Source organism: Stenella coeruleoalba, assembly GCF_951394435.1.
Source record: "Stenella coeruleoalba genome assembly, chromosome: 1".
NCBI classification, from domain to species: Eukaryota; Metazoa; Chordata; class Mammalia; order Artiodactyla; family Delphinidae; genus Stenella; species Stenella coeruleoalba.
Window position 1 is genome coordinate 20,542,010 of NC_137169.1, and position 18,469 is coordinate 20,560,478.

General features: G+C 54.4%; 1 protein-coding gene across 1 annotated transcript in view; it reads left to right on the forward strand.

Annotated features, from left to right (window-relative positions):
• Positions 1-6,914: 6,914 nt before the first annotated feature.
• Positions 6,915-18,469, forward strand: part of RPS6KA1 (ribosomal protein S6 kinase A1) — a 36,129-nt gene continuing 24,574 nt past the window's right edge. The window contains exons 1-2 of the mRNA XM_079914626.1: positions 6,915-7,092; positions 13,142-13,186. Coding sequence (XP_079770752.1) covers positions 7,030-7,092; positions 13,142-13,186 — 108 coding nt within the window. The 5' untranslated portion in view covers positions 6,915-7,029. The remainder of the gene's footprint in view (positions 7,093-13,141; positions 13,187-18,469) is intronic.

The following is an 18,469-nucleotide window of genomic DNA, read 5'->3' on the forward strand; positions in this document are numbered from 1 at the left end:
TGTGAAATGGGAACAGTAACCCCAAGCCATGCCTTACCCCATAAGGGCTCCATGAGGTAGTGTGGGAGAAGACTTTTTGTAAAGAAGGAGGCACTGCATACAAGTGGCAGGAACACAGCTGGCAGGCCTTGATGACAAAGGTGATGATGTTCCTCTGAAGTCATAAATAAGTTGTTCCTAGATTGAGGATCTGAGTTAGGGGAAGGGGAACCAGCGGGTGCTGGACTTTGCAAATCACTGACAGTGACTTTTTTCTTCCAGGAAAAGTCTTGATCCTCTTGGCCCAGAAGCAGGGGTCTGATCACAATGACCCCAGTTCCTCTGCTGCTGTATTACAACCCAGCTGGATGGAGCACTTCCCTTCCAGGGGAAGGTGGCTGAGGCAGAAGCAGGGTGTGAGAAACTACTGATACCAGCTGGCTCTTGTCCTCAGAAGTACTCTGAAATTAGCTTACCTGCTTGTTTAACCAAAGAGAATGTAAGTTCCTAGAGCAGGGGTTAACAAATTTTTTTTCTGAAGAGCCAGCTAGTAAACATTTTAGGCTTTCTCAGCCATATGGTCTCTGTTGCAACTACTCGACTCTGCTGTTGTAGTGTGAAAGCAGCCCTAGACCATACGTAAACGGAGCGTGGCTGTGCTCCAATAAAACTTTATTTATGGATACTGAAATCTGAATTTCATATAATTTTTGCACATTATGAAATATTCTTCAATTATTTAAAGATGTAAAAGCCACTCTTAGCTCATAGGCACATAAAAAGAGGCCAGATTTGGCCCACAGGCCGTTCATAGTTTACCCACCCTTATTCTAGAGGGCAGAGACCCTCTCTGTGTATTCCTTTGCTGTGTCCACAGTGCCCAGAACAGTGCCTGGCACATAGCTGTCCATAAGGATCTGTTGATGACCAACTGCTTTCTTCTTCTGCCCCTCTACCTCCAATTCCATTCCCATCTCTTGCTGCTACTATATCCACCTCTACTTCCAGCTCCCATTCTCTGTAACCAGCAGCAACAAGCCTCTGTTGCCCCCACCCGGTCCTGGTCTCCAGGTCAGTGGAGGAGCCCACTAGCTAGTTCTCCAGTAGCCCTGGGACTGTCCCATCTGGATGCTCCCATTTTTCCTCTTCTTCTCTGACTACCCTATCTTTGGCCTCATTCTTCTTTTTTTTTTTCAGCACCCAAAATCTTTTTAATAACAAGGCCTGTTATTAAACAAGGCTGACGGGCCTGTCAGCCTCTGGTGCGCTTGAACTTCCAGCCCTTGGAACGTAGGGTTTGGCGTTCCTGAGGTCTTGCCAAGATGCCTGTATACCTCTTGGTCTTTACCAGAGAGGAGGCCAGCGCCACAGCCCTTGGGAGTGTCCAGGGCCAGTTGGTCAAAGGTGAGGATCTTGCCCCAGGCCTTGGGGATGTGGCTCCAGGGCAGTGCCCACACCTTCAGTTCGGGTACCTACTGGGCATACACATGATCAGTTTTAGTTCCTATAACCACACCTGTTTTGCCTTCCCCTCCAGGAAGCTTCACCTTCCGGATCATCTGGGAAAGGGATAGAGGCCACCAGTTGGTGCAACTCACGAACAGCCTCTTCAGCACAACTTGACTGAAGGAGTTGGTTGGTCTGGCCAGAAACCTGTACAGCTTGACCAACAGCCTTAGGTAGCTGTCCTAGCTCTTGGCCTCATTCTTTTTTTATTTTTATTTTTGGGCCATGCCACACAGCTTGCAGGATCTTAGTCCCTGACCAGGGATCGAACCCATACCCCCCGCAGTGGAAGCACGGAGTCCTAACCACTGGACCACTAAGGAATTCCCTTGGCCTCATTTTGTTTTTTTTTTTGAGTAGGGATTTTTTTTTCTAGTATTTATTTATTTATCATTTATTTGTTTCTGGCTGAGTCGGGTCTTAGTTGCAGCATGTGGGATCTTTCATTCCGGCACACAGGATTCTCTCTAGTTTTGGTGAGCAAGCAGGCTCCAGAGCACGCGGGCTCAGTAGTTGCAGTGGGCGGTCTCTCTAGTTGTGGCGTGCAGGCTCCAGAGCACGCAGGCTTCGCAGTTGTGGCACGTGGACTCTCCAGTTGTTGTGCCGTGGGCTCAGTGGTTGCAGCACGTGGGCCTAGTTGCCCTGTGGCATGTGGGATCTTAATTCCCCGATCAGGCATCGAACCCGCGTTCCCTGCATTGGAAGGCGGATTTTTTAACCACTGGACCACCAGGGAAGTCCCCACACAAGCATATTTTGAAGGCTTGCCACATGTCAGCTGTAGCCAGCGAGACAGCAGTAAACAAAATAAAGTCCTACCTCATGGAGCTTTGTTCTAGTGGGAGAAACAATAAACAAACAGGTAAATATACAATATGATCCCTGGTAGAGAGGCATGCCATGAAAAAAAGATAACATAAGATGATACCGTCGATGGGGAGCTATCTTAGGTAGGGTCAGTCCTCTCCGAAGAGGTGACATTTGAGCAGAGGTGCGAATGAAGTGAGGGAGCAAACTCTGAGAGCTAAAGAAAGAAATGTTCCAGGTGGAGGGCACAGCAGGAGCAAAGCCTGAGGTGGGAGTGTATGTGGCATGTCAGTGAGCAGGCAGCAAGACTGGTGGCAGGGGGGCAGTGAGTGAGTGGTGGGGGGGGGCAGGGGGAGTAGGGGGCCAGGTCCTGCGGGACTTTGCAGGCCCAGCAAAGTCCTTGGATTTTGTTTGAAGTGTGATGGGGGAGCTACAGGAGGGTTTCAAGCACCTCCATCCCTCAGACCTGGATGGGGCAGACAAGAGAATCCACCCCCTTACTTGTTCACCACTACGCACCTCTGCATACTGAGTACCCGTGAAGCCCCTTCTGGGCTGACAGTGTAGTGAAGTGAATAAGAGCACTGGATTTTGAGTCTGAGAGAATTGGGTTCCCAGCCTAGCTGTAATACTTACTAGCTGTTGGACCATGGGCGATTGCATCACTCCTGAGCCTCAGTTTTCTCATCTGGAAAATGGAGACAATAATTTCTGTCTCATGGTGTTGTTGGGGTGACTGGATGAGCTCTTGCCTCTAAAACACTCACAGTGCCAGGCAGGTCACATAGTTCTCTCTCAATCAGCTGTCATAGTTGATGATGATGATTACTATTTAAATGCTGAGCCAAGTTCTGGCATTTTGTAATCACTTGTTAAAGGGAACTACCATTATGATTGTTCCCCTTATGCTGTTCCACCTGCTGCCAGGAGACACGTGTGCCAAGACCCTCCTCTACTGAATGGCCAAGAAAGAGTAATGACAGGCTCTCTTCCTGTGGGGCAGGGCCCATCCAGAACCTGTGCTCTTGAACATTATAGCAAGCACATGCCCAGGTTGCGGTAGAAGGACCTAAAACCCAGCGCTCAGCCTGTCAGCTCAGCCCCCTGCTTCATGCTAGAATAACCTCTTCCATAAGGTACAGAATAAGAACCTCACTGTGTCCAGCAGAGCCCTTTCACACTTATGAGTCATTCACTTAACAAACACCGCAAGTGACTGCCCCGAACAGCCTGTTCTCACCCCATTATGAATAATAATAATAGCTATCATTTATCCACGACTCAGAGTGTAGCATTTCAGAGCATGAGTCCTAGATGTACTGTACTGTAGCTAGATGATGTTGTACATATCACTTAGCCTCTTTGAGCATCTATGTGCCAGGTAGTGTGTCAGGTGCCAGGAAGACAAGAGCCTAGAAGACCCGACTACTGCCCTCTCACAGCTTCCTGTCTAATTGGAGAGCTAGATGTTAATCAGGTAATCACAAAAACAAATGTAAAAGTACACCTTGAGGAGCACTAAGGAGAAGTATCCATTGCCACGAGTGTATATAACAGGCAGGTAAGGGAAGATGTCCTGGAGGAAGTGATTGTGGAGATAAACTGGCTTGAGGAAGACAGACAGTTTCAAGAACAAGGAGCAAGGCCCTGGGGCAGCAGAACTGAAGGAAAGTCAGTGTGGCTGCAGCCTAGAGAGAAACAGAAAACTGTGAGCTGAGGCTGCAGCAGGATCAGCACATTGTAGGCTATGGATTGGTCTCTACAGCTCTCTGCTGAGTGACTGTAACATCCCTTCAACAATCATGGGCAAGCTGACCTGCCCAAGCTCCCAGGCAGGGCCCAGGTGTCCTCTGGGCACCCCCCTTTTCCAGCATAACCCAATACTCTTGGGAGAGAGGACACAGGAAGTGAAACATTCATAGGAAAGCAGAGTCACTACTGGGTCCTTAAATTGAGATGATGCACTTGATATGGAATCCTTTCCTGTAAAAAGGGGAAGGAAGAGGCCAGGAGCCCCAGGAAGGGGGCAGATTGAAGGTAGAATCACTCCAGTTTTCCCCTCACCCATGCCCCTCCCACGCATCCACCTCATTTTCCTCGCCCAGCAGTCCTTTGCCCTCATTCTCTAGATCTCAATGTCTCTTCCCAAGTTTAACTTAAACCGGCTTGCAGCCAGATATTTGGCACCTGGGTGCAATCTGTTCTGAGCCCTGAGTAGGATGACTAGATTTAGCAAATCAACAGGACACCCAGTTAAATTTGAATTCAGATAAACAACAAGCATTTTTTCAATTTTGAGTCTAAACATTACAACACTAGCCCTGAGCAGCAGGGGTTGGGGCATCGGAAACTGGCTCCAGGCAACTGATACTAACACTGATGTCTATAACAGCTGCCAACTTTGGCGCAGGTTGCCTCCAGTTTAGCCCTCATTAAGGAGGTAATAGAGTGAGTGAACAAAAGAATGAACTCTAGGGACTTCCCTGGTGGTGCACTGGTTAAGAATCCACCTGCCAGTGCAGGGGACACAGGTTCGATCCCTGACCTGGGAAGATCTCACATGCCATGGGGCAACCACGGGCCGTGGAGCAACTAAGCCCATGCGCCACAACTACTGAACCTGTGCTCTAGAGCCCGTGCACCACAACTACTGAAGCCCGTGCACTGCAACTACTGAGCCCTGCAAGTACTGAAGCCTGCACACCTAGAGTCCGTGCTCCACAAGAGAAGCCACCGCAATGAGAAGCCGGCGCATCGCAATGAAGAGTAGCTCCCACTCGCCACAACTAGAGAAAGCCCGTGCGCAAAGCCCGTGCGCAGCAATGAAGACCCAACGCAGCCAAAAATAAAAAATAAAAGGAATGAACACTGGGCCTAGACTACCAGGGTTGTCTTTCAGCTCTGCCATTTTCCAGCTGTGTGACCTTGGAGGGACCCAGAAAATGAAACGCTTAACTTCTCTGTCCTTGGTTTCCTCATCTATACACTGGAGATAATAACAGCACCTAACTCATAAGGTTGTTGTGAGGATTAAATGAGTTTACAGGTAAAGTGCTTAGAATAGTGCCTGGTCCATAGTAAGTGCTATGTTAATGTTAGCTCTAATAATTTATCTAATCACACCAGACCGAATGTAAACTCCATGAGAACAGGGACTTTCTTTTGTTCATTGCTATATCCACAGGAATGAGGAGCAGGGCTGGTTTATAATGCATGCTCGAGAAGAGGGCCTGGCTTGTAATATATAGCCAAAAATATTTATTGAATTAAATCTAGTCCTCAGGATCTACCTGAAAGATTGGAATTATATTAATGATTCCCCTTTCACAGATAAGGAAACAGGTTTAGAGGCATGAAATGAGTTTTCCAATGTTAAGGAGGTGGCAGAGCTAGGATTCAAATCCAGATTTGTTCGGTTCCAAAGTCTTTTCCACTCAAAACTCAATTCACTTTAACAGCTGAGGTGCTACCCTTGGAAAGTGATGGAATAACAGGAGCATCTGGATTTAGGAGAAATCCTCATGGACTTTGATTTTTTAAAGTCCTAATCTGTTCCCCATCTGCTGTGTACCCTTGGGTAAGTCACCTCATCTTTTTGAGGCTGTTTTATGATGTGTAAACTAGGTGGTGGTGAGGATCCAAGGAGATCATATATTGGTGAAGCCTGACTGGAAGAAGGCTTCTGATAAACAATCCTGCTTTAGAACGGCTTTGCAAATGGACATTCTTCCCCACCCATGAAACACGCAAGCCCATCTCTCCACTCCCCCACGTGTGAATAAATCTCATCACACCTGAACCCCTAACACCTCTTTAGACGGAGGCTGAATCTCTCCGGGGGAAATCTCTCTCCTTGGCCTCCCTGCACCCCAAGCACAGCCCAAGTGTCGGTCAATCCTGGAACGTGGTCCCTGGTCTCCTCAGAGGGGGCACAAGCCCAAATGAGCCCAGAGCTGGGCCTGCAGTTGGGAGAGATTCGGGGAGACGGCTTGAAAAGAGCAAAACATGCGTATTAAGACATCACTTTGGAGGCACTGTGGGTCCTGATGGTGGTGAAAGACTTGTACCCTACCTGGAGCCAGGGCGCAGGAGATTCCAGTGTCGCCTTCCGGGGCGGGGTTAGGGGGTCCTAGAGCCTTGTAATGGGGGGAGTAGGGCCCAGGCTCCTTTCTAGCCTTTGCCGGGGTCAGGCCCGGACATTCAGAGTGTGTGGGGGGGGGCAGGGGGAAACAGCCCCCGCTGGGGGGGTAGAAAGAACATCTGGGGAGCTATTCCAAACGAGGTGAGTGGGGGAGATGGGTAGCCCTGGCATGGTCCCCTCCGGGGACCAGGTTTGGGAGGGAGGAGCCAAGAGGGCCTCTTCTGGGCTGAGCAGAGCGCGGGCCCAGGGCTCGCGGTGAAGGCGGGGCCCGCACTCTCTTCGCGGCGGGGGCTGGGGGTCTGTGCTGGGAATGCCGCGCCGCGGGGGCCGGGGCGGGGCTTCATTGGCCCCGCCCTTCGCGCAGGTAGCCAATGGGCGCGGCGGCGCCGGGTGACGGAGGGAGCCGAAGTGCGAGTGCCGCGGCGGCGGCGGCGGCGCGGACGGCCCAGCGAGAGCGAGAGGGTCTCGGCGGGCGCGAGGGGGTTAGGGGGCGCGGGGACGAGGGGACGCGGCAGCGCGGAGCCTGGGACCTCAGGACCTGGGAGGCGAGGCGGCCCGGACCGCCGGTGGAGCGCGGGCCGCCCAGCGGCGGCGCGATGCCGCTCGCCCAGCTCAAGGAGCCCTGGCCGCTCATGGAGCTGGTGCCGCTGGACCCGGAGGTGAGTGAGCTGGGCGGGGGACGGGCGCTGGCGGCCGGCGAGCCCGAGTCCCCACAGGGGCGGGGCGGCCCGCGGCGCCTCTGTAGCCTGGCGGGCGCCCGCGCGGACGCGAGTGCCCTCCGATCTCTTGCCCCCTCTCCGGCTCCACCCCCTTCTGCCCCGGGTGTGTGTGCGCGAGGGACAGTTCCGCCACAGCGCCGAGAAACCCCTTAGCCCGGAGAGGGTATGCCGTGGTGCGCTGAGATCTGACCCCCGCCTCACCCCACACACCTAGGACCTGTACCGGGAGCTGTCGGAGTTTCCTTCGTTAGGGCAGACGGCCAGGGCTGGGGTGTCAGATGTCTCGGATTCTACAAGAGACAAGGATCATGGGACCCCCCCCTCACTTCTCCTTGATGTCTCCCAGCGCCCTACCCCAAGAGCTCCCGCTACTCGGCTGCTGACCCTAGAAGAATTGTCCCTCTTGACCCTAGCAGTTGTGGAATTTGGGGTGACACCGTCCGTCTGGGGCTGAAACTCTTGGTTTTCTTTGCCCCAGCCTAGGGTCAGAGGACACCTGTGTCACCTGCTCCAGGCTGGGGGGAAGAGAATGGGGGAAAGCCCTTAGACATTGTGAAAATTATTCCTGGAGATGAGGAGAACGTTGGTTCCTGCCCCCTCCCATAGGAAGGACTGGGCCCCTGGGGAGTTTGGCCTCTGCCTGCCTAGCCTCTCCCAGAAGCACCTCCTGCCCTCTGAGGTTTCTATGGTGCTAGGCCCTAAGCTTGCAGAAGGCCAGCTCTTCCTGTGCCCTTTGACCCCCAGGGTCAAGGTCAAGCCCATCTGCCAGCAGATGGAGAAAAAAACCTTTTCCCTTAGCCTCATTCTGGGAAGGAGGTAGGTGATACTGCCTTTCCAGAGGGGATGTGGGGATATGCAGGGAGGGTATGGAAACCTCAGTGAGCCTGGGAGCCAAGGTGATTTTCTTCTGGCTTGGGCTCAGAGCCCCTGCTTAGATCCCCTCCTCTGCCCTCTCTTAACTGGGGCAACCACCAAGTGCCCTGCCTCTCAGGGTCACAGGTTGAGATCAGAGTGAGGATCCCTGGTCCCCAGAACCCAGGGTGTGCTGCCCCTTTAAAGGGATGGTCATGGCTGACACTGGCTATTGGAGGGTGGGCGCATGGCAGGATTAGGTAGCCAACCTGAAGGCGCAATTTGGAGTAAATTGCTTTGGGATCCCTGCCATGGGGTTTTTACTGGCCCTGCTCAGTTCAGAAGTTCTCTCGCTGACTCACCCTCTGAGGTGAGGAACACTGCCCTCTGCAGCCCCTATCCACCACAGCCCACCCCCCAAGGACTGGGGCACAGGGGGTTGGGGAGGTGCTCAGAGGTGGATTCCTTTGCCTTGGCATACCGTTGAGACCTAGGCCTCCCTAGAGGAAGGTGGACTGGGAGGGGCCAGGGAGAGACTTAATCTGAGGACTTACCATGGGTTATACTAGTAGGGAAGAAAGACACCCAGGAGCTCAATTCCCGGTCCAGGGCACTACTTCCTGTTTCTCTTTGGGGAATCCTGGGGCAGGGGCCAGGTTTAAACAGGAAACTCAACTCAGTTTTAGTACTGCTGCAGCTGAACTCTGAGAGGAAGAGACTGGCTTATTTCCTAGGATTAAGGGGGCTGTGATTTCTCTAGGAGCTTCACCTTGGAAACACTGTGTGACCCCCAATCAGTCTTTAGCCTCTCTGGGCCTCTGTTTCTCCAATGGCCAGGGCTGGGTTCTGGCCTCTGCTTTCTGGGCCTGAGAGGGTACAGAGTCCCGAGTACCACTGCCCATTTTCCTCCTCCCCACTCCATGGAGGTGCCAGGCGACTGGGTGTTATTGTTTGGGTAACAGGAGCCATGGGGCAGCCAGGGCGCGGGTTGGGCTGTTTTCACTGGAGAACAGGGCCTCGCTGTTCTTAGCCCAGGTGACATGTAAGTGATACAGCAGCCTGACCTGCAGGTATAGGCGCTGCTGCTGGCTCCTGGCCAGGAAGGAGGCAGGCAGAGGGGCTGGTGGGGGCATTTGGCAGAGGCCTGGGATCTGGACTGCCCTGCCCTCCCATGACGCTGCCGAAAATGGGCTGCTGGGAGGCGGGGCCTTGTCTGGGGTGTGGCCCAGGTGGAGTAAACCCATTGGAAGTGTGGTTGACGATTCTGCCTGGGCCTTCCCTGGCCTTGCTGAAAGCAGTAACCTTGACCCCAGGCCCAGCCTCGCTGTGTACAGAGCTTCATTATGTGCCACCCACCCCACTTCACCACTGTTACCTTATTAAAATAAAACAACTCTCAAAACAACTTCTCAAGGTAGGGATTATTACCCCCATTTTCATATGGAACAGCTGAACTCAGAGAGGAGAACTGGCCTGTGAATTAATGTCAGAGTCAGAATTGGAACCCAGATCTCTTGTTGTCTCCAGCCTAGTTGGGGGAGGCTTAAGGACAGGGAAGAGCTGGGATCAAACTGGCCCAGGTGGAAGGTACTCCAAGAGAGGCTCCGGATGTTGGCAGACTCTCCTGTCCAGCCTTTGCTGAGGGCTGGTGGTACCAGCCGGCCCTGGCACCTGGCCCCCAGCTTCCAGCAGCGCGCAGGGCTGCCAGTGCTGGGCTCTGAACCCAACTCCTGGGGCTGCTTCCTGCCTGTGGGGCACGTGCTGTCTTTGTCCATCTGCTGCCCGGCCTCTCCAGACGCTGCCCTGGCCCCTCTTCCCGAGACAGAGCTGGTTGGGTGGGAAGGAAGGATGCTTGGTGAAACCCATCTCTGACCTCTGGGGAGGGGGGACAGTGGTCTGGAGGCCCTCCGCAGCTGTCCCCATGAGTAGTGCTCTCTGAGGAAGAGGGAGGAGAGTGGGTCTCCATCCTCCAAGAGGCCAAAAGCCCTTTCCTATACCAGACTTTTTAGACAAGGTCTTCCATTCAGTATTCTGCAAGGTCAGTATCATTGTCCTCTTTCGTTCATTCATTCGTTCATTCAGCAAATATTTATTGAGCACTTATCATGTGACAAGTACTAACCCAAGCAGCAGGGTACAGCTGTGAACAAGATGGACCTGCCCTCGTAGTACAGATGAGGAAACCGAGGCTCAGAGAAGTAATGTGACAGACACAAGGTCAGAATGAGAGGCTGGCAGACCTAGCATTAGCAGCTGTGTCTTTGTGGCTGCAAACCTGTGTTCTTTCCACCATCTGTGCAGCAGTCAGACCAGAGGGGCAAATGAGCCCTGTCTTCCCAGGACCCTGGCTCTAAGCGGGGAAGCTCACCTGTGGTCCTCTTTGCACTTACAGTTCTTTCTCCAGGGCTGCCCACTCCCCTCTAGAGACCTTGTGCAACAGCTCTTACAGGCATGGGGCCTCATGAGGATGGCATCCAAGCTAGAGACCCCTGGACTGGAGGCAACCAAATAGGGCCTGTGGAGCCCCCTGAATCCTCCAAGATACTGCTCTGTAAGCACACACCTCTGGGTACACCCACCACCTCCTCCCCTCCCTCATCAGGGATTCAGGCTTGCAGCCACATGACTCTGGGTCATGGCCCGATGTCTTAGGGACCACAGGTAAGTCCCTCAACCCTCTGAACCTTGTCTGAAAAATGGGAGTAATAGAACTTTCTCTGGGGAATTCCCTGGCGGTCCAGTGGTTAGGACTCTGCACTTCCACTGCCGGGGGCATGGGTTTGATCCCTGGTCGGGGAAGTAAGATACCGCATGCCGCATGGCATGGCAAACAAATAAACAGAACTTGCTCTGGCCTCCTTGCTCTCTTTGCTGGGTTGAGCTTTCATTTGACAGGCTACATGCTGGACCCTGATCTGGGTGCCAAGGAGATGATGCTGGACAAGTCATGGCTCCTCCCTGAGTTAATCTGCAGTTTGCTCGGTGCTTTGAGGCCCAGGGGAGGGAGGAAAGGGCTTGAGACTGTGTGGACAGAGGAGATGACATTAGAACTGAGTCCTGAAAGAAGACCAGGGGTTTGCCAAAGTGACCAGGCAGGAAAGGTTTTCTTGGTAGGAGGAGCCACCGTGCAGATGCATGGGGATGTGAAACAAGCTGGTCTGTTCAGGGTCTCAGGTTGTTCAGTTTAGCTCCGTAATAGGGCCTGATAGTCCACTGTTTGTGGACCAGTTACGTGCCAGGCATATGTACTTTACAGACACTATTTTGCTTGCTTCTTACAGCCACCCAATGAGGTACATCACTTTTATCCCCATTTCACAGATGAGGAAACTGAGACCTTGAGAAATGAAGTAACCTCAGGGTCATGCAGGTGGTAGAAGCCAGAATTTGAACCCACATGGTCAGGTTCCAGAACCCACATTAATCACCTGTGTTGGGCAGTTCGTGATGACGGCTTTGAACGCCATGCCAAGGAGCTGGGACTTTATCCTGCAGGCAGTGGGAAGCCATGGAAGGGTTTGGGGCCTGGTACGTAGGAGGTTCTCAATAAGGAGTGAGTGAGTGACCAAGGGAGTCGATCACTCAAGTGTAACGATTACAGTTGAGTTTTAGGAAGGGTGAGGATTTGGAATGGGGGAGGCTGGTGTATAGGCCGTTGTTACCATCTGGGGGAATTATGTCAAGAGTCTAGAATGCTGGGTGAAGTGGAACTCCATCTACAAATGCACCGTGCCTCCCCCTCCCCCCAGCCCTGGTCGACCGGGTCCTTCTCCCCAGGCTTCTGAGAGATGACAGGTATGTGTATGCGTGCGTGGTGGGGCCTGTAGAACACTGGCCCCTGGGGAGGATTAGGGGCATTAAAGGGGCTCAGGGGGCAGGATGTCCGAGGAGCGACAAGGGGAGGGCTGCTCCAGGGGCAGGGAGATTATGTAATGGGCAGAGCACAGCTATGCCTGCTGCGGCCGGGCAAAGCCGCAGCTGCCCTGTGGACACGGCCCCTGGCTCCAAAGTCCTGGGTCTTCCTGGCCTCTGCACACTCTCGCTGTGCGGGAGGGGTGGGGACAGCTTCTTTCAGCTTCCCAAGGCCCAGATGGGGTAGGTTACTCACCTAATATCACACAGGAAAGGGACGGTGTACCCCAGGGTGAGTAGCACCCACCTGAGGGTGAGGTCTGGGGGCTGGAGGACTGCCCAGGGGCGGGCTCCAGCGCCTGCCTCTCTGCAGGTAGTTCCCCTAGCTGGGCAGTGGGCTGCTTTTCCTCAGTCCTCTTTTGAGCACCTCCTGGTGTCAGAGACCGGATTTTGAATCCCCACTTACCAGCGGTGTAACCTTATGCGCCATCACTAGGCCCCTCTGCGCCTCAGTTTCTTCCTTTGCCAAGTGGGACCAGGGCCTGCCTCCCAGGTCAGGAGGGTTTAATGGTGCCACAGGTGTGAGGCACTGAGCCCAGTGCCGGGCATGTGGCAGGGGCTCGGAAGAGAAAAGCTGTTAGCACCAAGCCCTAATCTCTGCCCTCCCAGGGCTCCCCGTTTTTTAGGAGGGGCAGGCCCGTGTGTAAATAGTCCCTGCGTTGTGATAAGTGGTAAAATGAAGGATCGCAGGACCGTAGTGGAGCAGCAGTGATTCTGCAAGGATAGGGAGGGGTCCCAGAGCTGGCAGGGCCAGGGTAGCCACCATCACTGGGCTGGACACTCTTCCAGACTTTGTTGCCTTCAGCCCTTGCATCAACCCTGGGAGGTGATGTAAATACCCTCCTGCTACAGATCAGGAAACTGAGGCCTCTTGAGTTGGTTAGCTGGCATGCACAGTTTGTCTGTGGCAAAGCTGGGAGTCCTTTCCTTCTCACTGGGAGAAGGTGACATTTGAGCTGAGCCTTCAAAGATGAGGTATTTGTCAGGCAGAGAGCCCGAGGGAGAGATGCCGGGAAATGGTCCGCCTGAGTTGTGAGGGGCTGTTGCAGGAGCCTTGATGCCTGTGGAGGTAGAGAGGACACAGCCAGAACTCCCACCCTCACCTCCTTGGCCCCCTAGCTACTGGGAGCAGCCGAGGGTGGGGGTGCCTCATGGGGTCTCTCTTTGCTTTGTGCCACTCTGGTAAGTTTTGACAGTGTTTCCTCATCTCCCTTCTCTTTTCCAGAATGGACAAGCCTCAGGGGAAGAAGCTGGACTTCAGCCGTCCAAGGTAAGGACCAGGGCTAGCACCAGAGCTAGGGACTGTCAGGGGTGGGGGGACCGTTTGCATGGAGTGGAAGAGGAGGGAGACCTGCCCTTGTCCCCCCCGGGCATGAGGCCCTTTGGCCCAGCTCAGCCTTCCTTCTCTGGTCCCACCTAATCCTCGAGGCAGCCCTGTGTGTCAGGATTACTTGCTCCAACCTTCCTATTTCTCAGGTGAGGGGACTGTGGCCCAGACAGGGTCAGAATCCAGGCTAGAACTCTGGTTACCCATCACCCAGACCAGGACACTTCCTCAGTTTATTTACTCGTGGCAGCTTGGCCGACTGTATTGAGAAGGTGAAGGGGTGCTGAGAGAGGCTCAGGTCTGCTGGGCCTGACGTGGGCCTGGAATCATCTGGGCACCTGGCGCTGGAGGGAACCTGGTGGCCTCAAATCTAACCAGGGCCCAGTGCCTGGCATGTGGCGCACAGGCCATTTCTCAGGGACCCCACCCCTCAGCCCCAGGCTGGCTCCCTCTCCTCTGCTCTCTCTGCTTCCCCTGGGTTCCTCCCTTCAGCCCCTCAGCTCCTGTTGCTGGTTTTGTGTGTTGACAGAAGTGCCAGGGCTGGGTGACAGTTGTGTGACCTTGGGTGGGTCGTTGGTTTCCTCTGGGCCTGGGCTTTCTCATCTCCACGTTGAGCTCCTCCAGTTCTCGAGGAGCTGTGAGGTCACAGAGCTGCTGGCTGTGGAGGGGCTTTGGAAGCCACCAGGCAGGACAAAGTATGGGTTCTGGCAGCAGAGCCAACCTGAGTTCGAGTCCTGGCTCCACCATCACCATTTGACCAGAAACTTCTCAAAAGTTTCCTCAGCTGTACCTTGGGACTAATAGTAACCTACTTCTCAGGAGTGACGTGAAGGACAAGTGAGGTAGCAACCGCCTGCCACACAGTGCCTTCAGCAGCAGCAGCGTGGACGCCCTGCTGTATCGCTCAGCGCCACTGCCTGTTAGTGGCCACACCCTCCTGGCCTGGGTCTGCCTGGGCACCAGACCACGAGCTCGACCTTTGAGATAGACCCAGAGCTGGTCCTGATGTTTGCCTTGACTCAGCCTCCTAGGATAAGGGAGCTGAGCTACCCGGGGTGGGGCAGGCTGACAGAAGTAGGCTCCCACCCCCTCCTTTTTTTGGTACTGTGGCAACCTTGGACCACCAAAAGCAATCCACGTGGTGTGGACTGGGCCCCTTGGCTTATCTCAGCCCCATGTCTGGAGAATCTCTTCCCACAAAGGAGCTGCCACTGGTTGCCTAGGAACAGAATGAAGGGCTGTAGGTCTCCAGTGCAGACCCAGAATGTTCAGATCTTGGGGCTGTGGTTCTGGGAGTTGCAGAAGTGCTTGCAGCTTTGAGGGAGCTGGTGGTGAGTGCAGCTTCTCACCTCAGTGCTGGAGAGGCTGGTTGGGAAAGGGCAGGAACTTACCCAGGCGGGCGCCCTATATTTGATCCCAAGCCTGGGACTCCTTCTTGCTCTAGAGCAGATCCTGGGCCGGGAAGGGAGATGTGGCTGGACACGATGGGTCAGGGAGAACCTCCAATGCCACATTAAGGGAGAGAAAGCGCCATATCAGGAGCTTTGCATTTGGTTTTCATAACACCCCTGGAGGTTAACTCTCCCCATTTTACAGATGAGAAAATTGAGGCCCAAGGTCAAATAGCTGGTGGGCGATAGGGTCAGGTCTTGCTTGACCAGAGAGCCCACCCTCCTCCCAGCCCAGGAACCCACTGAGTGCTGAAGAGGAGGAGCATTGGGTCCCCGTGACCCCAAGTTCCATCATTCCTCGGCACCTGCTCATTCACCTTCTCCATTGCTCCAGGACCTCCTAGCATCCCCAGTGCCCACTTCTGGGCTCAGCACACCAGGGAGCGCTCAGCCTGTGGTCAGGACCTCATCCCTTTGTTTAGTGGAACAAACTGGCAGCAAGCTGGTTTATGTTTTGCAACATCAGACTTTCAGTGCACCCTGCTGTAGCACTGGGGACCCCAAAATGAATTCAACACCCACCCTCAGGGAGTTCCCAGTGTTGGGGGAACGGTAGTAACAGGAAAGCTGTGTGGAGGGCGCTGTGATGGGGAAGAACAGGCTGTGGGCACCTAAGACCTCCATTCTGCGCCAGGCCTCATAGTGGGCAGTGAAATATACCACCTTCCTACATGTCTCTTGGGGGCATGATGAGATGAGCGCATCCCGGGGAACCCAGCCAGTGGCATCTGAACTCAGGGCTGAGCGTGGACCAGAAGGACAGTCACTGCTGTGTGTGGCAGAAGAGGAAGAGTTGGGATGGACCGTGGGGCACCAGGTCACCTTCCCTGCAGAGCTGGCATTTGGCTGGGCCTCGAAAGGCAGGATTTGGGCAGCTGGAGAGAAAAGTGGGCCTTCCAGGTGGAGGAGAGGCCTGACTTGGAGGGGGACTTGGGAGGCAGGGGCTCTGAGTTCAGAATCCTGCCCCTCTTTCTTGTTTGCTGTGTAACCTGGGGCAAGTGATTGCCCCTCTGAGGCTCAGATGTCTTTTCTGTAAAAGAATAGGGTCCACCCCACAGGGCCACCCAGAGGAGGGAATGTGATGTGTATAAAGTGAAGAATCCAACAGGGTTTGAGGCATACTATTGGTGTTTAATGCTTGTTTATTTTATCCATTTCAGGCAGAAGGGGAGATTGGGGTTTTAGCAGCTATAGTGAGGACTGCAGTCTAGGGTGAGAGCTCCTGGAGTGCACCTGGTGCCCTCAGGCATGCTGGGGCTCCATTCACCCTCCCTCCCTTCCTGGGGGTGGACTGGGTGCCCCAGGCCCCCTCCCCCGGCTATCTCCGGAGCTGGACCCCTTTGAAGCTCCTGCAGGTCTATTTTGAGAGCTGAGCGTCTCCCCCCTCCCCTCCTCTCTTCCTGTTTATGAAACCCTGATCCCTCCCGGATCCCTCATGCTCCCCCTGGCTGGAGCTCAGGCAGGATGTGACTGTGGACTTCGGGGAGCCTTGGGAGCTTCAGGTGTTGAGGGGAACTTCCCTGGGACTAGCCAGGGCAGGCTAGCCCACCTTCCCAGCACCTGAGACCTGCTGGGCTCTGTCCCTTCAGCCTGCCCAGAGGAGACCCTGCGGCAGTAAGAGTGCCCGTGTAATCCAGGGAGTTCTGTTTACCACATCCCTTTGTTTCTGTGGCCCATTTTGCTTCTAGAAACAACCTTTTGGGGGTAGAACAATCTAGTTTTGACCTCTATTTTATAGAAGAAGAAACTGAGGCTCAGACAGGGAAAGAGATTTGCCTGGGAACACTCAGCTAGTGAGTAGACGGTTCTTAACTTCCCACACTGTACTCCTGGCCTCAAGCCTCTTTTCCACGCTGGTCTCTTCCTACATGGAGTGTCTATATTTTTCCTCCTTTCTGCCTGGCCAACTTCTGTTCATCTTCAGGGTCCAGCTGGACTGCCCTGTCTTCCTGGACCTCACCCCAGGCAGATAGTTAGAGCCTCTGGGCACCTACAGCACCTTGACTGCACTGTGTCCCAGGATAGTTGTGTTTTGTTAGTGTGTATTTATTTTGGGGACAGGTCTGCCTTAACATGTGCGCCTCCTAGTGTCTGGTTCCTGGCCTGAGGACAGAGCAGCGGGCCAGTAGCTGTGAGTGATTTCCAGAGGGGAGGCAGGCTGGCAGGGCTTGCAAGGAAGGTGATAATGAAATGCTTAGAGTGTAGGCTTTGGAAGTAAACAGGTTGATTTTGCCCTGAGCTCTCCCCCTTTCTGGCCATGTGGCCTTGGGCAAGTCACTTTCTATCTGAGTCTAGTTTTCTCCTTTCTGAAATGGGATCAGTACTTCCTTGGAGCTAGGACACAGGGCCTGGCAGAATCCACACCAACAAAAGTTGAGGGAAAGAATGACTTCATGCAATAAATGTTCAATTAATAGGCACAATTCTCATTGTCATTCCATGCCAGTCCTGGCCTCGGGCCCAAAGCCACCTCCCCTATCAAGGATGCCTGGGAAATGTAGATCCCTCCTCACCTGCCCAGAGGCATGCTGGGAGAGGCGTCTGGGGACATCTGTCCCACCAGAGGGGGCAGTCCTGGGAGGCCCTGCAGATGATGCCAGCTGGGGGAGGGGCTGTTGGTGTCCATTAGGGCCAGAGATTAGCAGGTGGGCTTGGGTTGCAGCTGCTGGAGGGAGGCCCAGTGTGGGGACCCTACGGGCCAGGGATCAGGTGGGGGGGATCTGGGCTTCTCTCCAGCTGCCTTGTGGGAGGAAGTAAATAAGAGGAAGTATCTCTAGGGGGAAATGGGGGCAGGGACCAGGGGGTGGGGTCTGGTGCTGTCCTCCCTACTCCTGCCACCAGCGACCTCACAGGCCCTGCACATTCCCTTCAGTGAAGGCAGTTCCGAGACCGTTTCCTTCCTGTTGCCCCTTCCGTAGCCTGCTAGCCATGGCGAGTCTTCCTTTGCTTCCGAGGGATGCAAGGGTTGGGGGGCCCCAGCCGGCACTGGACCAGAGAGCTTTGGGGCTCTCAGGACTGCCCCAGCCTCCAGACCCCAGACGCTCCAGAAGAAGCTGGAGTACAATGAGAGGCCTCGGTCTAAGGAAGCGTCTTTCACAACACCCAGCAGGCCGTCATCAGGCAGTTATCGGAGGCCCTGTGGGGACTGGAAGGGGAAGTTCGGTGTACGTGGGAGCGTTTCCACATAGGGGATGTCTGTGGAAATGGTTTCCGATCATCGGACTGTGTGCATTTGCGTGTGTCACTTTCTGTGGGTGTACTGGTGTCAGGGATGTGGTGAGGCCATGTGGCAAAGGGCTGGGCCTGGTCAACCCCTGCCCCATGGCTACCTGCTCCTCCTCTCAGGCCTCTGTGAGTCCATGCTAGGGCCTTCTGCCCCCTTGCCCGTGCCAGGGCCCTGGGCTGGCAGGCTTCTTAGGGCAGGGTGGTGTCCGCTCTGTAGGGCTGCCATTTTGGGTGGGCCCAGCCATGGGGAGGTCATTACGGGGGAAGGATTTCCCATGCTCTGGACCGGGACAGTCAGAGATGGTGGCCTTGGTGACCTCTGCCCCCCATTCTCTCCAGGGGATGTTTGCAGGTGTGGGGTACCCACTGTGTCACTGCCTCATCTCCTTGTAACTTCTGTCTGTGTTCTAGTCTCCTTTCCTTAGGATCAGAGGAGATGAGGGGTGTCTCTCTGGGCCCACCTTGGAGCCCTGGTTTGGGGTCTGCATTGTCCCCTCCTTAGCAGGGGAGCCTAAGCCGTCTTCTGTCCTCCTCCCTGCAGAGGGGGAAG